Source organism: Panthera pardus, unplaced genomic scaffold (genome assembly GCF_024362965.1).
Source record: "Panthera pardus isolate Hobbes unplaced genomic scaffold, ASM2436296v1 HiC_scaffold_2, whole genome shotgun sequence".
In the NCBI taxonomy this organism is placed as follows: Eukaryota; Metazoa; Chordata; class Mammalia; order Carnivora; family Felidae; genus Panthera; species Panthera pardus.
The window spans coordinates 65,975,145-65,998,480 of record NW_026526765.1 but is presented as its reverse complement, the minus strand read 5'-3'; the positions used below and the strand labels follow the sequence as shown (position 1 = coordinate 65,998,480).

At 51.6% G+C, this 23,336-nt stretch overlaps 4 protein-coding genes across 15 annotated transcripts in view; 2 read left to right on the top strand and 2 right to left on the bottom strand.

The window, feature by feature from the left end:
* Positions 1 to 2,763: 2,763 nt before the first annotated feature.
* Positions 2,764 to 7,120, top strand: MXD3 (MAX dimerization protein 3). The gene is made up of 6 exons (XM_019450448.2): positions 2,764 to 2,989; positions 3,243 to 3,348; positions 3,999 to 4,028; positions 4,156 to 4,270; positions 6,363 to 6,546; positions 6,621 to 7,120. Exons 1-6 carry the CDS (start codon positions 2,920 to 2,922, stop codon positions 6,734 to 6,736), a joined length of 621 nt encoding a protein of 206 aa, XP_019305993.2. The 5' UTR covers positions 2,764 to 2,919; the 3' UTR covers positions 6,737 to 7,120.
* Positions 7,121 to 7,374: 254 nt separating this feature from the next.
* Positions 7,375 to 10,744, bottom strand: PRELID1 (PRELI domain containing 1). The gene is made up of 5 exons (XM_019440105.2): positions 10,496 to 10,744; positions 9,705 to 9,930; positions 8,356 to 8,469; positions 8,164 to 8,242; positions 7,375 to 7,933 (listed from the first exon to the last, which is right to left on the bottom strand). The coding sequence occupies exons 1-5, from the start codon at positions 10,585 to 10,587 to the stop codon at positions 7,785 to 7,787; spliced, it is 660 nt and encodes a 219-aa protein (XP_019295650.1). The 5' UTR covers positions 10,588 to 10,744; the 3' UTR covers positions 7,375 to 7,784.
* A 62-nt stretch (positions 10,745 to 10,806) lies between these two features.
* On the top strand, positions 10,807 to 22,778 carry RAB24 (RAB24, member RAS oncogene family). Of its 3 annotated transcripts, none has more exons than XM_053907122.1 (9): positions 10,807 to 11,354; positions 11,438 to 11,506; positions 11,714 to 11,792; positions 11,901 to 11,968; positions 12,045 to 12,144; positions 12,359 to 12,409; positions 12,549 to 12,611; positions 15,723 to 15,793; positions 22,199 to 22,778. In XM_053907122.1, the coding sequence occupies exons 1-8, from the start codon at positions 11,238 to 11,240 to the stop codon at positions 15,773 to 15,775; spliced, it is 600 nt and encodes a 199-aa protein (XP_053763097.1). In that variant the 5' UTR covers positions 10,807 to 11,237; the 3' UTR covers positions 15,776 to 15,793; positions 22,199 to 22,778. The 3 variants fall into 3 exon arrangements, with proteins under 3 accessions (XP_053763097.1, XP_019305985.1, XP_019305986.1); XM_019450440.2 differs by lacking the exons at positions 15,723 to 15,793; positions 22,199 to 22,778 and adding an exon at positions 12,728 to 13,105 and having other exon boundaries at positions 10,807 to 11,124; positions 11,206 to 11,354; XM_019450441.2 differs by lacking the exon at positions 22,199 to 22,778 and having other exon boundaries at positions 15,723 to 15,904.
* Positions 14,301 to 23,336, bottom strand: part of NSD1 (nuclear receptor binding SET domain protein 1) — a 146,595-nt gene continuing 137,559 nt past the window's right edge. For all 10 annotated transcript variants that reach the window (XM_019450430.2, XM_019450436.2, XM_053907120.1 and 7 more), the window contains 2 exons: positions 22,307 to 22,511; positions 14,301 to 20,704 (listed from right to left, as the gene is read on the bottom strand). In XM_019450430.2, coding sequence (XP_019305975.2) covers positions 19,074 to 20,704; positions 22,307 to 22,511 — 1,836 coding nt within the window. In that variant the 3' untranslated portion in view covers positions 14,301 to 19,073. The remainder of the gene's footprint in view (positions 20,705 to 22,306; positions 22,512 to 23,336) is intronic.

The following is a 23,336-nucleotide window of genomic DNA, read 5'->3' as shown; positions in this document are numbered from 1 at the left end:
ACTAACAACATCACTTAGCATTGATATATTATGAGGCTGGGAAGCATACATGAAATTGGGATCAAGAGAAAGAAAATAGGGCAGGAAAAAATATTTGAAGAAATAAAGACTGAAAAACTTTCCAGAAACTCACAACATTCTTAAGACAGATACAAAGAAGTCACACCCAGGTGTACCATAGCCAACAGCTGAAAACCATGATCAAGAGAAAACTTAAAAGCAGATAGAGGGAAATGACACATCCCTCCCCATCCTCCCCACCTGCCCTGTTTCCTGAGAGGTAGTGTTGCTTCCTGCCCCCCCCCCCCCCCCCCCCCCCCCCCCCCCCCGGCTGGTGACCCTGACCTTAGTCTCCGTGCTGTTTCTAGCTTGAATCCCACCCGTGACTTTCAGGATGAAGTTTCATCTTCAGTGTGATCACTGTAGTGCCCTTGCAGCTGCTCTGTCACTTCCCACAACTTCTAGTTGGAGTGTCTCTAGTTTTTCAAGTGTGCCTTGCTACCTTCTTCTGGGAACTCTCCTTCTTCAGAATCCCTCCCTGCCATCTTTCCCTCCACTCCAAGCTGGACCTCCTGGGTCCTAGAGGTCTGGGCAGTAGGTTTGTGCCTGCACTGTATGGGTACTGATGTTAGTGAAATGAAATTGGAAATTCATTCACAAGCCTTGTGTGGCATCCTTTCTTCAGACATAATTGACTGTGGGTGAGGGTTTAGAGAACCAGTCAGCCTACTGTGGGCCTTGCCAGCCTCTGGAGTCAGCCTGCACCATGCTCATTTTCTGTATGCTAGCCACATCGGCCTTCTTTTGGTCTGCATGCAGTCTTCAGCGTCAGGCCTTTGCACCTGTTGCTCCTCTGTGGAATTCTACATACCTCCTATACAGAGATTACACCTAGTCACCACTTGCCCAGAAAAACCTCTGACCACCTGGATTAGGACACACACATGCTTCTAAGAACTTGCCTTTACACTGTGTCTTTTCCTATGAGGACCTGTCCAAGTTGTAACTCTTTTGTGTGATTACTATGTCGATTCCTATCCCTCTTGCCTGTGAGCTCTGCAAAGGCAGGAACTCTGTCTGGTTTTGCCCATTTTGTATTCTCCAGTAACCAGCACAGAGTCTGGGGTCCAGTAACTGCTCTGGTAATACCTTGTGAGTGAATGGATGGGTGAATGGGTGGGCAGTTCCAACAGTAGTTTGGCCCTAGCATGTTAGTGGTTCCTCTAGGAGTGACTCCTAGAGAAACCCGAAGGTTTTTCCCCTCAAGGACTAACTGCTTTGTATCATGGGTTTCCCAGGACTCTTTTTTTTTTTTAATGTTTGTTTATTTTTGAGAGAGATACAGAGTGCAAGCAGGGGAGGGGTAGAGAGAGAGAGAGACAGAATCTGAAACGAGCTCCAGGCCCCGAGCTGTCAGCACAGAGCCCAACGCGCTGCTCAAACTCATGATCAACTCAGGATCCGCGAGATCATGACCTGAGCCGAAGTCCGAGGCTTAACCAACTGAACCACCCAGGCGCCCCCCAGGACTGTCTCTTAATAAAAGAATCCTCCCTCTCCTCTTCCCTCTCCATTTCACACTCAGCCCCAGCCTGGCTTAATTCTCCACCCTGTAACAGCTGCTTTCATCTTCCGGTCTCCACGGTTAGGACTGTCACTGTTCCCGCAGGTTTGGCACACCTACTGGTGCTGCCCTTAGAAGTCACTGCATATACTCCTTTAGAAAGCTAAAACGTCATGTTAAAGAAGTGGCCCTGAACTCAGGCAGCCAGGGGCTCTGTGGGAGGAAGAAACCTGCGTCTGGTTGCCCTGGCCTCAGAAGTCAGCTGCAGCGTACTGGGCACAGATGGGCAAGGGCTCTTGTCCTGCGACAGCGCTGTCGTCACAGGGCTTCCTGAACTTACAGGAGCGAGATCACTTCCCAGTCACACGGCTGAGAAGCAGCAGGGACAGGAGAGGAACCCAACCTTGTCGGCTCCAGAACCCAGGGCTCCCCTACAAACTAGGTCGCCTGCTTCCAGAGTATGGCCTGGTTTGTGAAGTTGGTACCCCCCTGCTGACATTTTCCTAGCAACAATAGTTTCCCTGCAGATGAGGGGGAGGAGGAGCCAGGAGACCATTCTCCTTCACCACAATAGGAAGCTGAGGCCTAGCAGGGGTCTACAGGGGCAGATGGCAGGCAGGCTAGGGCACAGACCCCCGAGCCTTGGGAGCTGGATCCGTGCCCCCTCCCCTGGCGCCTGCGCACTGCAGTTCCGTTCCCGCCCAACCCCGCCCAATCGCCCGGGTTTTCAAATTTGAAACCTGCTCCTTTTCCCGCCCGAACTTGTAGGGCAGCGGAGGGGGAGGGTGGGGCCGAACGCAGCCAATAGTGCCTCACAAGCTCCCCGGCCCCGCCCTGAAGGTGACGACAGCAAGCCGCAGTAGGCAATGGGCAAATGGGCAAAGGTGCCCGCTGGCCCCGCCTCCGTGGCGCCCACGTGCAGCAGTCGAGCTGGGGCCTCCCAGAGACCACGGGTGCCCGGATTACCATTAGGGGCAGAGTCTTCGCTATCAACTCCGGGCTGGAAACTGAGGCCCTGATACTCCAAGTAGTCGGCGTGGGGTCGCTGAACGAAATGGGCAAGATGCGGCCCCATTCAGCCTGGGGACTCACTCAAAAACTGGGCCTGGAGGAAGCGCCCGTGGCAGCCCTGGGAGTCTGAGGGGCCGGGCTGGCTCGTGGAGGTGGGCTGCGGTTCCCTGGTCCCTTTCCAGAGGGGCGGGGCCAAGAACTGGGCTGTCCGGGGGCGGGGTGTCTCGGAGGCGGTGCCGGGGCCCCTGTGTTTGTTGCACCGTGTCAGTTACATTGTAACAAAAGTGGTGCAGCCGCTCTTAGGGCCAGCACTTTAGGCCCGCTCGCCACCAGCTGTCTCCGACATGGAACCTGTGGCCAGCAATATCCAGGTCCTGCTGCAGGCGGCCGAGTTCCTAGAGCGCCGCGAGAGAGGTGAGGAAGAAATATTGGTCAGACTCCAGGCAGCAACCTCGCTGACACAGGCCTAGACTAGACTTGGCTCCCCACTGGAAGGACGCATGCATGGCCTTAGGCAGTAACCCTGAGGCACCCTTTCTCAGTTTGGCGGGGTGGTGGGGTTGGGAAAATGGCCCTGGCGCCAAAAACCCTTCCCTGACCGTGCCTTGCCAGGGGCGCCTTCAGGGACCAGCCCCAGCCTGAAGCGGGCGGGGGCTGTCTCTGGCAGAAGCTGAGCATGGCTACGCGTCCCTGTGCCCGCACCGCAGTCCGGGCCCAGTCAACAAGAGGAGGAAGCGATCCCCCCAAGCTTCTGGCACGCTGGACAGTGGGCGGTGAGGAGTGCTGGGGACGGTGGGGAGAGGAGGGGGGATGGGTCCCTTCATCGGGCCTCACCTTTGCCCACTTCCTCCTTGTTGCTTGCATCTCTGGGCCAGATCCTTACCCTGGAGGCAGTTCAGACCTCTCCTGCCATCTCCTCACTCCCCTCTATTCGTTCAGGGACTATTTCTTGAGCACCCCTGTTGTGTCAGGAGCTATAAATAGGATACTTCAGGGTCCTTCTTCCACTCACACTAGCACACTCCACATCTCACTCCACTCGATTTCTCCCACAGGCTTCCTCCTCTTCTCTCGTGTCAGCCCTTTGCACATGCTATTCCCTCCAATTTTAATGCCTCTCCTTCCACTACCCACTTTGGATAGCTTGTTTCTGGCCCAGCTCAACTGTCATCTCTGCCCAGGAAGCCCTTCCTGACTGCTGGTAGGTGGCCTCTTTCGGACCCCACAACCACCTGGGCAGGCCTCCCAGCTTTTGGCCCCATTTGTCTCTTTCTCTCCTGGGGATTCCAGTGCCCAAGGCCGGCACAAAATCCCCACATTGGGCTAGTTTGGAGCAGACAACTATAGTGGATTTTAAGCCCCTGGGGCTGAGGGTGTGGTAGTAGCTGACACCCCCTCACCCCATCCTCCCTGGCATTGACAGGTCTGTGCACAACGAGCTGGAGAAGCGCAGGTGAGTCCTAGCTTTGCCTGACATCACCAGGCCCCAGGAACCACCTCCCTCTGGCCTCCCCTCCCCTACTGCCCCTGTGGCCAGCAAGGCTGGGCTGGCACTGCCCTCCAGACCCCTTCCCCTGCAGGAGGGCCCAGTTGAAGAGGTGCCTGGAAGAGCTAAAACAGCAGATGCCCCTCGGGGCTGACTGTGCCCGGTACACCACACTGAGCCTTCTGCGCTGGGCCAGGATGCATATCCAGGTATGGAGCTACCCCTGCACCCTGGGGCCAACCTGCCAGAACTCCTGAGAGGTATAGTAGGGAGGGGCTGAGTGGAACTGGGGAGAGAGGCCTGAGGTCATAGGTCAACAGTGTGACATGGGACAGTTCTCTATGCTTTTAGCTTCCATATGTGTGAAGTAGGAAGAAAAGCAGAAAGTAAGGATTGTTATGAGGCTTGAGTTTGCTCAGTAAATGTTCACAGCTATTACAGCTATTATATCACTTCAATCCTAACTGGCAAGTCACTTAGCCTCTCTGGACTTTACCCTCCTCTGCAAGGAGAGACATGTCTGTTGACAATATTTTGATGTGTCATGTGTCAGGGTCCCTAGAACTGCAGAGGGCTGGTTTTCACTCTCCCACTCTCCCAACCTTCAAGGCCTCCGGTTCTGAGCCCTCTACTCTAATACCATTTTGGAGAGTAGTTCCAGAGGCCAGGAGAGGGGAAGGTCAGAGGAAGTCAGTCACCTATCTTCCCAGGGCCCTTCCGCTGCCTGGGCTAAGCTCAGCACCCCCTGGTGGACAGGAGTGGGGTATGCCCCAGGCAGCACCCCTACTCCCACCCCCAATGGGAGCTTAGGGAATGGACTAAAAGTGGCCTTGGAAACAAGAGGCCTTTTCTTGTCCTTTTGGGCCTTTTGGCCTAGGAATAAAATGGGGGCACAGGAGGCTAAGGACCAAGCAGCACAGCTAATGAGAGGCAGAATCATAACCCAGGCCCAAGTTCCCTGATTTGCAGTTTCCTTCAAGTGTTTATTGAGCACCTGTTCTACCAGGACCTGTTGTAGGCACCAGGGGTTGTGGTAGAGAGATCCATGTGCTTATGCAGCAAGTAAATCACGGTGTAGGGAACGTCAGCACCACCCCATAGTGCCTGCATCCCTGGACTCTGTTGAAGGACACCCTGGTCAGGTAGCAGGCCCATTTCTCACATGGAGCTTGCCTGGTGTGGTTCTTAGAGAGATAATGTGTGCCCCTTGGGTGCTGGCTGGCTGGCCCATGGGCAGGAGCTAGGGATTGCTCCTTCCTTGAAGTCCTATATCCCCTGTCCTGGCCCTACCTGTTTTGCCTTCTCCAGGCCATCTTCCATCGTCTTCCATCTTGCCCTAGAATGTTCTTTGTAGCACATAGATCTCCTTAGGTCTACTGCTGGAAACCTTCCGTGGCTCTTGACAGGACAGTCCCAGTTTCTGCAAAACTGCAGGCCCTTCACAACTCAGGCCTTGCTACTGGTCAGCTTTTGGTCTCCCATATCCCTGTGCCCCACCAGAAAAGCTTAAGTCTCCATGCTCTTCTCAGTTTCCCTCTGCTATGATGCTTCTTCCTGCCCCATTTTGCCTAGGCAGCTCTTACTTATCCTTCTGCACCCAGTACAAATGTCCCCTCATCCAGTACTCCCCTTCTTGTTGACTAATGCAGACTTCTGCCCACCAAAGGCTCTGGTGGGAAGACCCTTGGCCCTCCAAGTCCCTGGAACCCAGGCTGGCAGAGCTTGAGGAGGATTAATGCTGAAGGCGCAGGGTTCCTGGGAGAGTCTTGACTAGGAGTCACAAACTGGTAGCCTCGGTTTGGTCTATAGTTTTCTAAAAATTTATATTAGTTGGCAGCACTTAAAAGGACATTTGACATGAAAAAGTCTGACTTTCCAGCTTCTCTTAAAGAAATCAGGATGTCTGGCAGCACCAAGTCCATTTGCATGTGGCTGTAACTGGCTATTACCTGGAGGTGGCCACCTTGAGTCGTGGTGCCCACTTGCAGGTGTGTGGCAGTCCTCCCCAAAACCTGCTGCTCGCCACTACAAGACTCCGTTCACATCGCTGGACCAGGCTCTGAAGGCCTGAGATCGTGGTGCCCGCCCTCCCCAACTCCTCAACACGAGAGCGTTCACAGGCCATTTACATGGGCCCAGAGGGCAGGAGGGCTGGCTTCCCAGAAGATGCGGGAGCTCTCTGGGGCCCAAATTTAGACGCCCCTGGTCGGGAGCAGACAGTCACTGTTGAGGTGTGGTGGGATGAACCCCGGGCCCCCAGGCAGCTGACCCCACAGCCCCTTGCTCCCTTGGGACCTGCAGAAGCTTGAGGAGCAGGAGCAGCAGGCGCGGCGGCTCAAGGAGAAGCTGCGCAGTAAGCAGCAGAGCCTGCAGCAGCAGCTGGAGCAGCTCCGGGGGCTGGCAGGGCCAGGTGAGAGGGAGCGGCCGCGGGCAGACAGCCTGGACTCTTCAGGCCTCTCGTCGGAGCGTTCGGACTCAGACCAAGGTGAGTGCTCCGAAGCTGAGGGGTTGTGTAGACTGAGTGGGCCGGGTCTGCTGACTGGACCCTTCCCTGTGTAGAGGAGGCAGAGGTGGACGTGGAGAGCCTGGTGTTCGGGGGCGAGGCTGAGCTGCTGCGGGGCTTCGGCGCAGGCCAGGAGCACAGCTACTCACACAGCAGAACCACCTGGCTATGACCTTCACCGCCCCAAAGTGGGCCTCTACCCTCAGACCACTCTCCGCTCTGCCGGCAGGAGTCCTCCCCAAAGCCTCAGGGGCTGCTCGGAGTCACCTCCTGTTGCAATGGACTAAAAGGACCCTTGTGTGGGAATAGGTGCCTGCCCCCAACCTTGCCGCCGCTGTCCCTCCTGGGGGAGGGGTGCCTGGGTTTCCCCTGAGCCCCATGGGGCAGGCAGCTTAGGCCTGGGCCACTCTTCCAGGCCTTTTTTTTGTAGCACTTGGCTCTGCTGTCCCCAAGGGGGCAGGAAGCCTCTTGGGCCCTCACATTCCTTCCTAGACAAGGCTCTCTGGCCTTTGTCCCAGATACTGTACAGTATTTTCATTAAAAGCCTCTTTACTAACTTCCTGTACATGGTCTTGCCCGATGAAAATGGGGAACTCCCAGCCGCAGACAAACTGGAAAAGAGGAAATGAGATCAGTAGCCATTACTGACACTGTTGACCATACCAGCCGTGTCCCTTTAATTTTCACAGTTGGGGGCTGTCTGTCCCCAGTTCATGGGCGGGACGAGGCTGAGTGAGATGACTTGCCTGAGGTCCAAAGCCAGGAGAGCACAGAGTCAAGATTCAAACTAAAGCTTTCTGACTCCAGAGCTAGGGCTGACTGAATTCAACAAGTATTTATTGAGTGCCTGTTATGTGCTAGGCATTGTTCCAGATACTTGGGACACATCAGAGAGTGCAATAAAGGTCCCTGCCCTCATGGAGCTTACAGTCTAGCATTTATTACCACTGCATCTGCACAATGCCTGTGACCCTGGGCACTTCACCGCGCCTCTCTGTGCCTGTCCTCAGCTGCCCGATGCGGGAGTAAGCAGGCCCAGCTCAGACATGGTAACATGCCTGGTGCACTGTAAATGGCAAACGGGACACCCACCCCCAACCCACCACCCAGACAGTAGAAAGGGCTGGAAGTTGACTTTTAATAATAAAGTACAAGGGGGAAAGGGTAGAGGGATTTGAGCCAGGTGGTCAGGTGTCCTACCGCACCAGGGCCTGGGCTAGCTACACAAACTGCTGCTGCTGCTGCTGCTGCTTGGTGGCCGCCTTGCTGGCAAGGTCCTTGGCCTTCTCTGTAGCTGCCAGTGCCGTCTCCTTTGCCTTCTCCTTGGCCTCCTTGGCTGTCTCAACAAGGGTTTTGGAAGGGGCCTCACCTGCAGCAAAGGGCAGGGGCTGGCTTCAGAGGATGCCAAGAGACCTATTTCATCACCCCTCCATGACACTCACCCTCTTTGGGCCAGGCCCCATTGGAAAGGTGGTATTTGCCCCAGGGGAGAGATCAGGAGTCCCAGGCTTAGAGTGGGGTGGTGATAGCCACAGACTCCACACAAATCAGGGCAGCTAGGACTTGACTCCAGCTTCTCTTTGTGCCCAGAGCCCTCACCTTGCAGCTTGGCCAAGATGTATTCAAAGCCCTTCATAGTCTTGGTCACATTGCTTTTGAACCGGGCAAGGCCAAATTCCTGGCAAAAGAAGAAAGGGGTAAAGCTTTGGAGCTTCCCACTGATCCCTAGCCAAGCCTTTGTGCCAAATGCCTGGGCCCCCAAAGACCCAGCACCCCCACAAAGCTGCTCACCTGGACAGCTCTGGAGACACCAAATAAACTAGAGGAGACCCAGGCTTCCCGGCGGATTTCGGTCCAGCCGCTGTTATCAGAGTTCACACAGTAAACACATCGTTCCTCCACCACCTGTGCGGGGAATCAGGCCAACCACAACTGTAGGGGTGTCTTTCACTTTACCAAACTTGCACATCAATGTGATCCCCTGCCTCTCTTTCACAAGGTAAGGCAATAAAATGAAAACGTACTTCTTTCACTTACTGTATGCCAAATCTGCATTTTAGGAAGAGCAAGAACATAAAAAAGGCCATTTTGCTAACACCTCTCCTCTAACTCTTCAAACTAAAAGGCATACAGACTCGAGATCAGTAGGGTGCCTTCCAGCTCTAACCTGGTCCTGGATTTTGTTTGCTAGGTTTCCATGCAGTGCTTTTAGCCTGCCTTCCACCACTACAGCTCTTGAGCTCCCATTTCCAAAATGGAAATCTGGCAATCGTCACAGCTCATTATCAGAGAAGTGGACCAGTATTTCCAAAAGAAACATTTAAAACACATGTCTTGACAGCTGGATCACTATCTTTGTAATTTATAAAAACAGGTTATGCCCTCAGGATAGTCTGCTGTGAAGCCTTCAGAAAACTCTGGGGGAGAATATCAAGGTGCCTGCTCACTCTGTGACCTTGCAGGACACTTCCCCTCTCTGAACCTCACTTCCCTCTTTGCATAATAGAGAGTAATACCCACCTTTCCAGGGTCACTGTGAAGATTAGCTGAGAAAGAGAATGAAGAGTTCTCTGAAAGCTTTTAGAATATTCACAAGCGAGAAAATACTGCACTAGCTTTCTTTAAAGTTTTCAAGCTTTTTTATGTGCAAAAAATCAAAACGTGTATGAACCTCTTCCACCAAAATCTCAGACAAAAATCCATTACATAAGACAGATAAATGTCTTAATAAACATCATAAGACAGAACTCCTCTAATTATGGGGCAAGAGGCCCAGAACCTCTCCCCTCTGAGGCACAAAGGAATTCCTTATGGCTTGATGGACTCATGTTTGAAAATTACCACCTCCCTTCCTCAGCATCACTCCTGTGAGCCCAAACTATACATCTGCCAGGCACAGTGAGGGTACTCTGTATTTAGTACTTGGAACAACTCTGTAGAACAGGTACCCTCAGTATCAATGAGTTAAAAGACTGGTCCAGAGATACTAACCAGCTGAAAAGATCATCTGAGTTACACTCTAGAGCTATCACTCCCTAGTAACAGATCTGCCCCAGACCATAGAAGTTCCTTCATGGCTCCCTAGCCACAGGTACCTGGAGTTTTCTACTTCTGGGGGAACAAGGGGAGGGTAATCTCACCATCAGCCGGGCATGGTTGATGTTCCAGGTGAAGGTGGTCATGGTCTGGTTCTGCGGGTCCACAATAGAATCCTCCAGGATGTACACCGAGTGAGCAACATTGGCAGGAAACAGTCGCTCGGCCCAGCGGGGCATCCTGTTAGTCTTGGTCAGGAGACGACGGGACAGGAGCTTCTGGTCAGGGGTCACCTCCCGGTGCACTATGTCTTCCGTCAAGACATGTTTGCTGCAAGTATCAGAGTAAAGGTAACTCTAGGGAGCATGCCGCCTGTTGGGTTTCCCATTTGGAGCCTCCTGGCCCAGAATGGCCATGCCTTCCCCAAACTTGGCACGATCACCTGCAGTGATAAGTGGCGTGCCTCGGACCTGATCTAGAGTTCGTTGAGCCTATCCGCAGGCAAATTCCAACTCCCGCCCCCCTCGCTGACCGGTCCAGCTGGACCTCATGATTTATTACACCCGTGGAGAATGCCACAGGCACTGGAGTTGGCCAACGCCCGGATTTCCAACCTCAAGATCCCTCCCAACTCAAGTTCCCCCGCCTCTTCCTGTCTCACCACCCCGAAATGAGAGAACCTTGGACTACAGCCTCAAGTAAACCACCGCCCAGGCCCAGCCTCTTTCCACTACCTTGCAGGCCTGGCCGCTTCCCGGATAGGGTTTTCTTAACCTACAGATGGCCACGGTTCCGCCGATCCCCTACCTCCGACTCGATGTCGAGTCCTTCCCGGCCCCACACTTCGATCTCCAAACAGCGAGAGGGGAGGACTGCTCTTTCCAGGGCCACGTACCTATAGGGATTCGGGTACCGCTGCCAGAAGGCAGCGAACACTTGGTCCCAGGAACTCCGGAGCACGCTCTGGCCCAGGAAATACTTCACCATCGTCCCGGCCGGGGCGGGCTCAGCGTCCAAGCAGCATCAGGGGTGCAAAGCCCGGGGTGGGCACGCGGAGGCCGGGCCGCGGCTCGGCGCACGCCCTCCAGGCTCGCAGCTCAGTCACCACCGCACCGCGCCCAAGAAGCCGTCGCCGCCATGAGGAGTTGTCCGGCCGCGCGCAACTTCCGGCGCATCCGCGCAGTACCCACCACTTCCGGCGCCCGCACACGTGATCCCGCGGCCCCGCCCCTCCCTCCTCACCCCTCCCCCTCCCCCGCGGGAGTCGCGGAGCTGCGGGTCTGACCCAGGTTGAAAGGGCCCCAGGTTCCGTGGGGAATCCGTGCGGGAACGACGCCTAAGCCCAGCAAACGAGCTGGGCGGTGGCGTGCGGCGTGCGGCGCCGTTAAGGGCGCTGCCGCGCGCGCTCTCAGGCCGCCCCGAGTCCTGGGGGGACTTCGAAGGAGGATCCGCGCCTGGGGCCAGAGAACGGGGCAGACGGGGGCACTGCCGGAGGCCGAGCCGACGCAGTGTCTCCAGTCGTAGGTTGGTGCCTGGGGTCGGGGACCGAGGTTTGGGCGCTGCCTGCCTGAGCGGAGATCCGGGTTTGCCTCCGCCCCCGCTCAGGACCCTGACGCGGGTGAGGCGGCCCCGGGAGCATGAGCGGGCAGCGCGTGGACGTCAAGGTGGTGATGCTGGGCAAGGAGTACGTGGGCAAGACGAGCCTGGTGGAACGATACGTGCACGACCGCTTCCTGGTGGGGCCCTATCAGAACGTGAGTGCGCTCCGCGGGGCCGGGCACGAGTGGGAGGGAGCTGACCGGCACCCGCGGCCCTGATCGCTTCCCCCTGATTGCAGACCATCGGGGCCGCCTTCGTGGCCAAGGTGATGTCCGTTGGAGACCGGACGGTGACTTTAGGTATTTGGGTAAGTCCCCTGGGCAAGTAGTCCTGAGATCACCCAATCCTGAGGAGGCTTAGGTTCTCCTATTACTGACTGACTTGTCTCATAGAGGCCGTTCTCTAAACCCCAGTTTAAAAATAGGGGTCTGAAGGACGTGATAGTAGTTTGCAGTCTTGGGGAGTATACTGCTCAGTAACTCAGGCCAGGGCTAAGCCGCTCCCTGCCCTTCAGGACACAGCAGGCTCTGAGCGCTACGAGGCGATGAGCCGAATCTACTACCGGGGTGCCAAGGCTGCCATCGTCTGCTACGGTAAGAGAGGCTCTGGCCTGTTCCTCAAACAAGAAGGGTTGGGTGTCAGGCCGGCCTTAGAGAACAGCCCCTGACCCTTGGTGTTTCTCCTGTGCGTCCCACATCAAGACCTGACGGACAGCAGCAGCTTTGAGCGGGCAAAGTTCTGGGTGAAGGAACTGCGCAACCTAGAGGAGGTAAGTGCCAGACCTCACCAGAGGACCAGAGGCTGGTGGTCCATGGGAGTGACCCTGACCTTGCCTTCTGCTCCAGGGCTGTCAGATCTACCTGTGCGGCACCAAGAGTGATCTGCTGGAGGAGGACAGGCGGCGTCGACGTGTGGACTTCCACGACGTCCAGGACTATGCAGACAGTAGCTATTCCTCAGCTCTCTGGGGGTGGGGGAAGTGGCTGCTTGGGTGGATCATAAAATAGGGACTGCCTTAGCTGCCATGGCAAGATCCCTTGGGAAAGTCTTCTGGCCTCCCTGAATGTGTGGGGTCCATTAAGATTCCCTGAATTGCTAGCCTTCCCCTTTTTGTCCACCTGATTCTCAGGTAGGAGGCTTTAGTCATTTCTCCTTACAGATATCAAAGCTCAGCTCTTTGAAACATCCAGCAAGACAGGCCAGAGTGTGGGTGAGTGCTGTCCTGGGCCTCACAGCAGAACAGGCAGGGGCACCAGAGGCGGCAGAGAAGAGCCTAGAGGGCTGGGTTATTGGGTGATTCCAGGGTTACTGGCTTTGAGCCCTCACTGACTTGTCCTTTTTCCTGCCAGACGAGCTCTTCCAGAAAGTGGCAGAGGATTACGTCAGTGTGGCTGCCTTCCAGGTGATGACAGGTGTGTGCTTCCCCAGCCTCTCTGGAGACTTCCTCTAGGCCCGCTGCATCTTGCCCCTTCACAAGTTACCTGATCCCCAAACAGAATGGTGCTAAGTTGCCACCTCTCTTTGACAGAGGACAAGGGCGTGGACCTGGGCCAGAAGGCAAACCCCTACTTCTACAGCTGTTGTCATCACTGAGTCACCACCGCTCAGCTCACCTGGCCTGGGGGGCTGAAGGGGATATTAAAGGGATTGCCCCAGAAGAGCTAGACCTAGCTCTCATCTGGGGTTGAGTGGTCAACTGTCTGAGCTACCCCCAGTCCCCATGGCAGCAGGGGTGGCACCTGCCTGTGCTGGCCCATGGAATGGAGGCAGCATTGGTCTGACTGATGGGCACGAGGAGGGTAAAGGCTTATTTGGACCCAGGCTCCTGCCCTGGACAGCACTTGTGTCTTCAGATTATTTAAGTGGCTTCTGATTTGTAAATAAAATCAATGCACTGTGAATCACACTCAGCCCCTCTCCCTGCTGTGCCAAGACACCTAGTTCTTTCTGGGACCACCTGGCTGTCCTAACTTCCTATATTAAGGCTCCTACCAGCTCTCTTTTGGAAACCAAGTACTTCACCCCAGGGATGCAGCTGAGATAATAGAGAAACAAAAGGGCTTTTTCCTGTTCTTTAGGGGAGACAAAGATAGGTGAGAGGTTGTGGTTGGGGCAACGCAAAGCAAAGCTCACGATTCCATCTTGGTGTCGAGAAGAGCAAGGTTTAAATGGTGTCCAGAGATCAAAGGGTCAAGTACTCCTACCTCAGACTGGCTGGTTCTACCACTACTGTCATGTCTAGGTCCATGAGTCATGTCTGTGGCTCAGATCCTAAGCTTCTCAGCAGTAGCTTACAATGTGGTTTAATGGAAGAAGAATCCTACATTCTGCAAGACAGAAAGGTCTTTTAGATCCAGACTGGGATCCAGTTCAGCTATCAACAGAAAAAGGACCTGAACTCGGCCTGAGTTTCTCATCTGTAAAATGAGGTGACCATCACCCAGTTCAGGATGCTGAAGATCCAGAGCAAAAAGTAACTCTAGGACTGAATGCTTGTCTTCTCACGCTACCCCCCGCCCCAGGGCTTTGTGCTGAAGGGGTAGGAAGTTCAGGACTAGGTCAGAAGGAGAGACAGACTCCGAAGATTCCCTCAAAGTATATTTTTGGGCCTTAGAAGTATCAGGCATTACTGTACACAGGGCTGATGCTTCCTCTTCAACTAAAAAGCATATGGCAGTTCTTTCTAGTATGGGAGGCCTGGGCCAGGTCTTCTACAGTGCCTAGCACCTATCTCTGAAGAACTAAAAACCTGGCCAGAATGGCCAGACTCACACTCAGAAAGTACTATGGTTCCACTTCCCTTTTTAAAACCAATTCCTCAAAATACCCTTCCTTTATGGGTAATGGAAGCTTCCTGTATAGGGGCTAAAACAGACACCAGCCATTCCCAAAGGAAGTGAAAAACATTCTGGCAGATGGTGGCTGCAGGGAGAAAACCCACACAACTCCTGGGAGATGCTTAGAGGAGAGGCTCACCTCCACCAAGTCCCGGACCTGGGAACTATCTCAGGGGCTGGTTCTGCTCTCACCCAAACACATCCTCCCTCCTGTTAAAGCTACACCTCCCCACGGACAACAAACAAAACACAGGGCAAGGGCCATAAGAGTAAAGTTAAACTTTACTTTACAGTAATTTTTCTATATACAAAGAATTACAGTACATGTTTATGGGGACTCCTACAGGGCTCCCCTCTTTTTCACTAAAGAGTTTCACTTACAGCTGACCATCTATGGAGGGAGGGGGCAAAAGACCAGTGATGGACCTCAGCCGACAACCTCCCCCCACAACCCTTTCTTAAAAATATAGAGATCTCTATTGTCAGCTTGTTTCTTTGCCAAGACTTAGCTGCTCTTCCATGAGCTCCTGTGTGCTGCACTCATCCATCTTCAACACACTCCTCTACATGCACACACAGGCAGCACCCACCTTGGACCTGGAGACCGCCTGTTCTCTGCCCCTCCCCTGGAAGTTTAAAGCACCAGGACCATTCACTTCTGCTCCTACTCCCTGGGCTCATCTCCTGTCCACAAAGCTTTACTGGACTTCCAGCGTGTTACACCTGAAGCCCCTCAATAGCCTGAAGTTTTGAAAGCCATGGGAAAGCAGCTCCAGAGAAGGGACCATGTAAGAGTTTAACATGATTTTGCTTATGCTGGTAGGAAACATTTCTTCTCAGGCGGTGGATTTCTAATTAAAATAAACTCTTTCCACCTCCTTAAGAAATATTACCCTTAGTCTTCATAAGCAATAGAGGTGCTCCCATGAGAGTGGAAGAGGTAGAGAGGGGCAGAAGGTAACCGAAGGAGAACCCCACAGTAGGAGCTCTCTACCAACCTGTCCTAGGCAGTGTGGACGGAGACTACACCAGGTGACAAGGTGACACCAGCCCTGAGAAACTCAATGACCACCCTCGTCTGGATACAGCATCTCTTCCATTTAGGACTGTGCTGAACCATTCCAGGGTTGGGTGCAGGATTCACTGAGGCTCTGCCTTCTTCTCTAATAGAGCCTCAAAGAAACCATTCCACATGAAATTTCTTCCTCCCAAACAGGAACCCGGGTTTCTCAAGTCACCAGTCCCTCACCCCTTGGCAGTGCTTATTTATACCAGAAAATTAGCACCATCATTACATTTTTTTGTGTGTGTTCAAAGCAATTATCTATTCTTATTTCAATTGTACTACAGCAACCTCTGGCCCTGCTGCACTGGCCCTAGGAAGCTCGGCTGAGAGCTCACTGGCTGTAGCCAATGAAAGTCTCATGCAGCAGCTACCTAGCTCTAAGTGATCTGGAATGTCTAGCTCATGAAGCAGCCCAAGCATTATTCAGCAGGAAAAGGGGCTGTGGCAGCTCCTTTCTTGTCATGATCTCAGGTTAGGACACTGGGTCACTCTGACCTCCTGGTTGACAAACCCCAAGAGGATGACAATATCCCCCAAAAAGCCTTAGGAGAAAACCCACTTTATAGGAGCTGAGGGCAAAATCCATCCACATTTAGTGCTTTCCTGATTCCTCTCCACAGGGGAAGCTGCCAGGACCAGACTTCCTTCCTGCCATTCTGTTCTCATGATGTGACCTGGGAGTCCAGCTCCAGTAAGTAGATGCTGCTGAGCCTGGAAAAGGATCGCTGATGCACTTCGTGCCCTGACTGTAGTGTGGGGTAGAGAATGTGAAGATAAAACAATTATTTCCATCAATGCTAAAGATGCAGATTTGGTAGTTTTTCATTAGAGGATCAACACAGTGATGTAAATCACCTCAAACTCAGTAACTTCAGGGGGAAGCAGACATTTAAAAACCTGGGATGCTTCTGTAGCAATGACAGCTATTTTGCTATTACAATGGGTTTGCTCCAGGAGAAGCAAATGAGGCTTTGAATTCAAATTTCAACAGTTTTTCTGACTTAACAGGGCTAGGAGACATATTGGTTCTTTAGTTACCTATGGAAGCCGGCCATGGCTTCCCCCTCTGAAACATTTCCTGAGGACTGGCTTAGAGGCAGACGCTCTTGAGATCCTGATTTCCAGGCCCTTGGCCAAATACCAAAATACCATCCTGCACAAAGATCAGGAGTTTCTAAGAGAAAAGCTTTCCTTTTAACTGCCAATTCACGCCCTCTGGAACAAAGGTCTCAGTACAAGACTCCAGGAGAGTCCCCAAGGGCTGGCAAGGTCACTCCCTCACCACTGTCCTTCATGCAAGGGTCTCAATTTCCCAACAGACCAGTCCTTCTGACTCTGCTTCTAATTGTATGGTGACTGCTTTCATGATGTTAACAATCTGGTATCAGATGCTGCTATCAGTGGGCCTGATAGCTCAATTTCTAGTTTCCATTCCACCTAAGAGTCTTTCAGTAACCCTCACAAAAGCCTGGCTGTCCATCCATTTAGATAAAGAACTGCCACCATCCCCCACCCCAAACCAAGCACAACTCAAAAGTTGTTTTCCCAGGCAAGTCTGGAAGGAAGTTTCCAGTAAGTGGTGGAGAATGGAAAGAACCAAAACAAAATCACAAAGTGGCCAATCATGGCCCACCTTTCCCTTAACTCCTTGTCCTAGAGCGGCTGTCAAGTCAATTACCTACCAAAGCCTACTTCAGAGAAGCTATTTAAGGATCAAACTTCTCCACTTAAAATTTTTTTACATAGCCTGCACATACCCCGCCCCCCCCAAATTCACAGTTTATTTCATGAAACAAAGAGCTACGGTAATTTAACACACAACATAGTGAAAGGAGATTCTGACAGTGCAGTGCGAATATCTTTTTCTGATCACAACTACTGATGACAGGAGAGAAAAGGGCACAGGACTGGCACCAAGCAAACCCTACTCATACAGCCTAAGAGATTAGGGAAAGGGACCTACTAGCTGCAGTTATATACTTATTATTCTCACACATGATAAATACTTAATATAGTGAACTTTAATGTTCTGGGTGGATTTCTTTAAAAATATCTTTTCCATGGTTTAAAATTTTTTTTAAAAGAAAATAAGATGCTTTGTTTTCTCTTCCTTTTGAATAAAGAGCATTTCCTCTCTCATGATGTGGGAAGAGAGGATGAAAAGGGGAGAACTAGGCAGGTGGAATTTACAGAGGATATTCCGAGGTCTAAGTGAGATGCAGAGGTATGCCCCTAAACTTGGGACAGCCCTGCCCAGCCTCGTACCTCTGCCTGAGTTCAAGTGTCTCATCCCGAGACAGACTTTGGGAAATAGATGCAAATTCTTCTTTTAATCTTTATATAAAGCGCAAATGCTTCTGTAACTATTGTTCCCTCCTTAGAAATGATATGGGTAACCTCAATAGGAACTTAGGAGGAGGAAATTGGGACAAAATACAGAATCCTGTTGAGGGTGTAAAAGCCATAACTGAGACAGAATGGCCGGGAGACATTTGGGCCAGGAGATGGCCTGTTGGCTAAAGCTGCTGGCTAAGTTGGCAAAGCAGAGAGGTAAACGTTTGGTCTAGGGACAAAGGAGGGGTGAGTGAATGGGAAGGAACTGGCCAAACAGCACTTCCTGTTGGCAGTTGGTGAGCTGGGTGAATAGTAGGGCAGGGTAGCACCAACAGATTTCCCAGCCCTTGGGCCCCAGCTCAGGGCAGCAGTAACAGATAATCAGCAGTTATGAGGAATCATCTCTCAGACTGGACATTGCTCTAAACACCATATCTTGCCAGTCATAGGGGAAGGGTTCTGGCTTGCCTTTGAACTAAGTCAGCAGGCAGGTGCTCTCAGTATTGAACACAGCAATTCTCAGGGATAGGGTGGTAGAATCTACCAGTGAAGGAGAGGACTCCCTCCATTCAGGTAGGAGGGCAAAGGATCAAAAGAGAAGTAATTTTCTATCAGGATCTGGCACTCTCCCTGAGCCAGCAGTAGATCTAGCCCAGAGCTTGCCAGAGATTCCCTATGTCCACTGCCCGACTCTGAAATCTGAAAGCACCTGAGTGTTTGGGGGGCAGGCATGGGGTGGGTTGATGTAAAAGGAGGAAAATCAGTAGAAGAGAAAGGTAAGCTTGCCAATTGCCTTCTTATACTCTGGGAAAGCTACGTCCTTGTAGAGCTCAGCCCCCACAACCAGCTACTCTGCCCAGGACAGATCTTTAGATTCTGCCCAGCCAACAGCTCCACACGGCCTTGATGCAACCCCCTCTCACCTATAGAGGAGACCTCCACATAAGGGTGTGTGCATAAATGTGCACACTCAACCAGGAGACACTTACTCAACACAACCACTTCTGGGGCCACAGAGGACATTACAAAATGAGTCTGTGGAGCCCCAGGGCCCCTCAGAACTTCCTGTTATTTCCTGGTCAAAGGTTCGTGAAAACAGCCTGGGAACCCAGGCAGGCATGTTAGGCTCACAGGGATCAGGTCTTCTTTATCTCTGTATCTCCTGTCAGTGACTAGCACCTGGCCTAGGACATGTGAATGCTCAAGAAATCACCACTGATATGAATAGATGTCAGTTCCTCCCAAGTGTTCATCAGGGCCCTCAATGGGGCTCCGTAGAACTAGAGAAATAGCTTCGAGAGCCCCTCTAGCTTCCAACCTAACCAGTGGAATTGAATCCCATGCTTGACTCCAGAGTGGACTTTTTATTTCAAGTTACCATGTGTAAAGGTTGGAGGAAAAAGACCCAAGTCTGTCTGTCTCCTTGGTTGGGGCCCACTTGGATTTCCATACATGGTTTACACAACCACATGCCCCCACTGGCTAATGTCACAAGAGTTCTGAGTGCTGGGATATAAGGAAAGAATAACAGTGGGAAAGTGTTGGGGTCTGTTTTTTTAAGAGGGGAAAAGAAAGATGATTTCCCTTCCCCAAGAACCCTGGGGGCAGCTGGTCTGGTCATGTGACATTTACTCGTATTATTTCTGTTCTGACTCTGCACACTTGTGACTGGAAGGAGCCTGGTTAAGAGCTGGAAGTGTATTTTGCTCTGGTTTAGGGTCTTGCCCTCTTCCAAGAGACCAGCAAGTCTGTGCCAATGTCTGTGTGCTCCCAGAGGACCAGCAAGACGGTGATATTGTCTGTCCAGCCACTATGGGCCAGAGCCCTGGCCCTGGTGAGGCCTTTCCCAGGGCCCAGGGACTCTGCTCTGCGGTTGCCAACTTCTTCTCTTCAGTACAGAGGGAGGATGGGGCCTTCCCAAGAGGCCTGAAGGATTGCCCATTCTTGGCAGCAAGTCCAGGTAGTTGCTGGCCTCCAGCCATCTGCTTCACCTGCTTCACCAGGCCCGGTGCTTGACTGGGAGGCCCTGGTGTCTGCTCCACCCCCGCAGATGCTCTTCCTGAGGCCGGAGTTGTTGGCTCATATAAAAAAGCCTTGGCAGGAGCCTGAGAGAGAAGTCTGGCCTGGGTGAGTGATTTAACCGCTTGCCAGGGGTGCTCCAAAGGGACTGCTGCTTTCCCTGGTGGCTGCAGGATAGGATCTGCCACACTGCCTCTCTCTACAGCCCTCGGCATCTGCCCTAGACCTTTGCTGGCAGTCCATGAGCTTGATTCCAACACCGGCATCTTGTCATCAATCTGTGATGTGACCTCATGAGGTGAAGCAGCCCGTTCTTTCTGGTGAGGAGTTAGGTCCATGAGATCCATTACCAAAGCAGCTCTATTTTTTGACTGAGTATTCTGGTCCACGGGCCTCAGTGCTTTTTCTTTAGCTACCAGGGTCTGGACCACAGCTGATAGTACTTTGTCAGGAGGTGGGAGTCTCTGGGACAAAGAAGCATGGGATTTGTCTGGGGGCCTGTCTGAAGTCTGGGGTTTGGGACCACTGGTGACTAGCAGTCTGTCTGGAGGTGGAAGTCTTAGACCAGTAGGGACTGGGGCTTTCTCCAGTGACTGGGGCCTTGGGCTGGCAGCACCTATGGATTTATCCAGCCTTGGGTCAGCTGTCCCCAGAGGTCTTTCCAGTGGTTGGGACCTGACTGAGGGTGAGGAGCTTATGCCGGTCACTGGAGAGGGTTTGTCAGATAGTTGGGGTCTTGGTCCTGCCACTGCAGGTGGCCTGTCCAGTGGCTTCTGGCTGGATACCAAGGATTGGGGTTTGGTCCCCGACCCAGCAAGGTCCCTGACCCTATCTACAGGCTGGGGCCTGGAGTCAGTTCTGTCAGGAGGTCTTTCAGGCAGCGGTGGCCTCTGACAAGTTCCTGCCAGAGCTTTTTTGGACAGTGACAGTGTCTGGTTGGTGTCAGCAGGCAGCTTATCCAACATCTTGGGCCCCTGAGCAGCCACTCCTGATGAATGCTCTGCCAGGTGAGTGCCTGGGCCTGGAGGCAGCGGTACTGGGGGAGGCACATACTCACGGATCTCCCCAGGTTCCAGAGGGTTGGGCCCGCAGGGGTCATGCTCAGTACAAGACAAACGCCCATCCAACTTGGAGATGAAGAGCATCCCTTCCCGATGCTGCTTACAAAAGGAACTGGGACACATCTCACAGAAGGAGGCTGCTTCCTTCCCACAGATGTCACATTGATGCCAAGGACACTCCCATTTCCCTGAAAACACAGATGTGAAACAAACCCTTAGGAAAATAAGCAAGGTACATGAAATAGGCCATGGCTCTGAGCCTGGGTCAAAGGAGTGATTTCAAACTGCCACCTTCTGCAGATCAGGTCACTCATCCAATACCTCCCCTTGCCCCAGAATCTCAGATTCTCCTGTACAACACATAAAAATAAAAGCCAAGTACCAAATAGCAAGTAAGTATCAACTAAATATACAAGCAGAGGTAATTTCTTATTACTATGACTATTTCTATCAAGGGGGAAAAAAACCCAAATGTCCCTTTAGATAGAATGTGAAGATATTACTTTCACAGGTTTGCAAACTCCATTTGTCTTATATAGCCTTTAAAATATTCAACTCTAAGGGGATAATCTCAATTATTTAAACTTCTGCTTATTTGGTTATATTTAGGAACAGGGAACTGATACACAACTGTGAAAAATGGGAACAGATTTTCCTTTGCTCAATTTTAAGCCTTGAAACCAGCACAAACTTGACCTATACTGTGCACACAGAACCAGTGGAAAAGACCTTTACTTACCATCTATTTGCCCCCATTTCATGACACCTGAGAGTCTCTGCCATGGACAGTGTTTCTGCCTCGGCTCATAGTTTTCAAATAAACTATGCTAGCCCTGACTCCTGGCTCATAGGCAAGATCAGTTCTAGTGTGGCCTGTGCCAGCTATAATCTTGAGTTACTGATTTTGAAACGATTCTCCATTTCTATTTCCTGGCGCTGACAGGTCATGTTGTGGCCTTACCCTCACACTACCTCCATTTATATGATTTCATTACCCTAGCAACGGTACACTGAAGGAAAGCTAGTTCAGAGACAAACTCCTCTCACTCTCACCCTAAAATTCTTCTCTTTCTGCAATTCCCGGAAGCAGGCCACTAGTGACGTATAATCTCACTGGGAGTGGCTCCATACTGCTTTCATACCTCTGTCATCAAAAACAGACCACATATCCAAGTGCCTCAAAACTCTTCTAACTCCAAGTAACTGCTCAAAAGTTAGTGGCTTCTCTAGCTACCAATTCCCAGACACTGTCTGCCTAAGCAGCTCTCTCACGCGTTAGCTGATACAGTTGACTCTCCTTCAGAGGGGTGTAGGTGAGGGGGGCTAAAAGGGTGTCTAGTCCACAACTCACTGACTGGAATAACCCCAAACTCTATGCTGTCTTAACCTCTCTTTCTTTAGAAAGGAAACATGGCTTAGTGGCCTTGAGGTCAGAAAACCTGGCTTTCAGTCCAGCTCCTCCATCTATATGCTCTATTGTGACAATTCATCTCACCAAACTGGACTCTCAGTTTCCTCATCTGCATCATGGGAAGGTGAAAAGGTCTCATCTTTATGGGTTGCTGGGAGGATAAAATAACATAACATAAATTGTAAATAAAGTGCTTGACATATGATGAGTAAGCTTCTGTTCGCTTCTCTGTAACCTAGGATTCCAAGCCTTTATTGTCATTTATTTCCAGAATGAGAACATGAACCATACCCCCTCAACGCTATGCTTGGGAAGACCAAGGGGCTGTTACAATTACAGCAGAGAACAAAGAGCACCCTAAATGGATTTTAGCACCAACCTGCTGGTCGCTTGGTTAGATTGAGACAGTCAGCGTGGTAAACTTTTGGGCAGCCTGGCTTCTTGCAAGAGACGAGCTGGCCAGCATCCCCACAGCTGAAACACTCATCCTCTCTCTCCTTTGTGATTTCACCCTGGGTCCTGCGCTTCCCCTGTTGCTTCTTCTTGAATTTCTTTGACTTTTCTTCCGTGGCAATGGGTTGATTCTAGAGGTCAGATATTGAGCAGTCAGCATTCTGTCGATACATTAGTTGTATGATCTTGACCAGGTTAACTATTCTCTCTGAGCCTCAGTCTCTCCTCTGGGAAGAGACAATCCTCATAGACTGTTGTAAAGATAAGAGAAAATACAGGAAAGGCACCTGGCACATCATAGGTACCCAATAAATAGTTGCATTAATTCTAACTTTTCTATGAACTACTCCTGCCACCTGCATGAAATAAGAGAAATAAACTTTTTTGTTAACATACAAGGCTGGTATTAAAGGTTCCCCTTTTGTAAGTTTTATTTTTATGTTTGTCTGGGTATGTATGTGTGTGTATGCATACAGATTTCTTAATTTATTCAACACCCCTTCACTGAGCACTTTAGTAAGAGTCACATGCTAGGAAGACACAGAAAACTAATTCATTATCCTTGCCCTCAACAAGCTATGTGCCTTCATCTATGTCAAATTAGATTCATGTCCACTACTCCCCAAGACAGACCCTGGTGCAGCCAGCACGTCTCCTCTGTGTTCCCTGCAGCCCACACTTGCTTACCAAACCCCATGGTTTTCATCGCATTTATGTTAGATTAGAAACATCCAGGATCAATTCAACTTATTACTATCTCACAGTGATCTCCCATTTCTAAACTTCTCTCAAAATTCTTTCTCACTGATTCATGTGTGAAATGTTACATAGATGTTAAGGATGCAGAAACTGATATCCCTAGTGAATGTAACACCTTTACACTTGTGTTAAACATAGTTATTATTTTGATTTATAGGGAATAAATCAACTGGACACCTTTAAGAAACAAGACCATT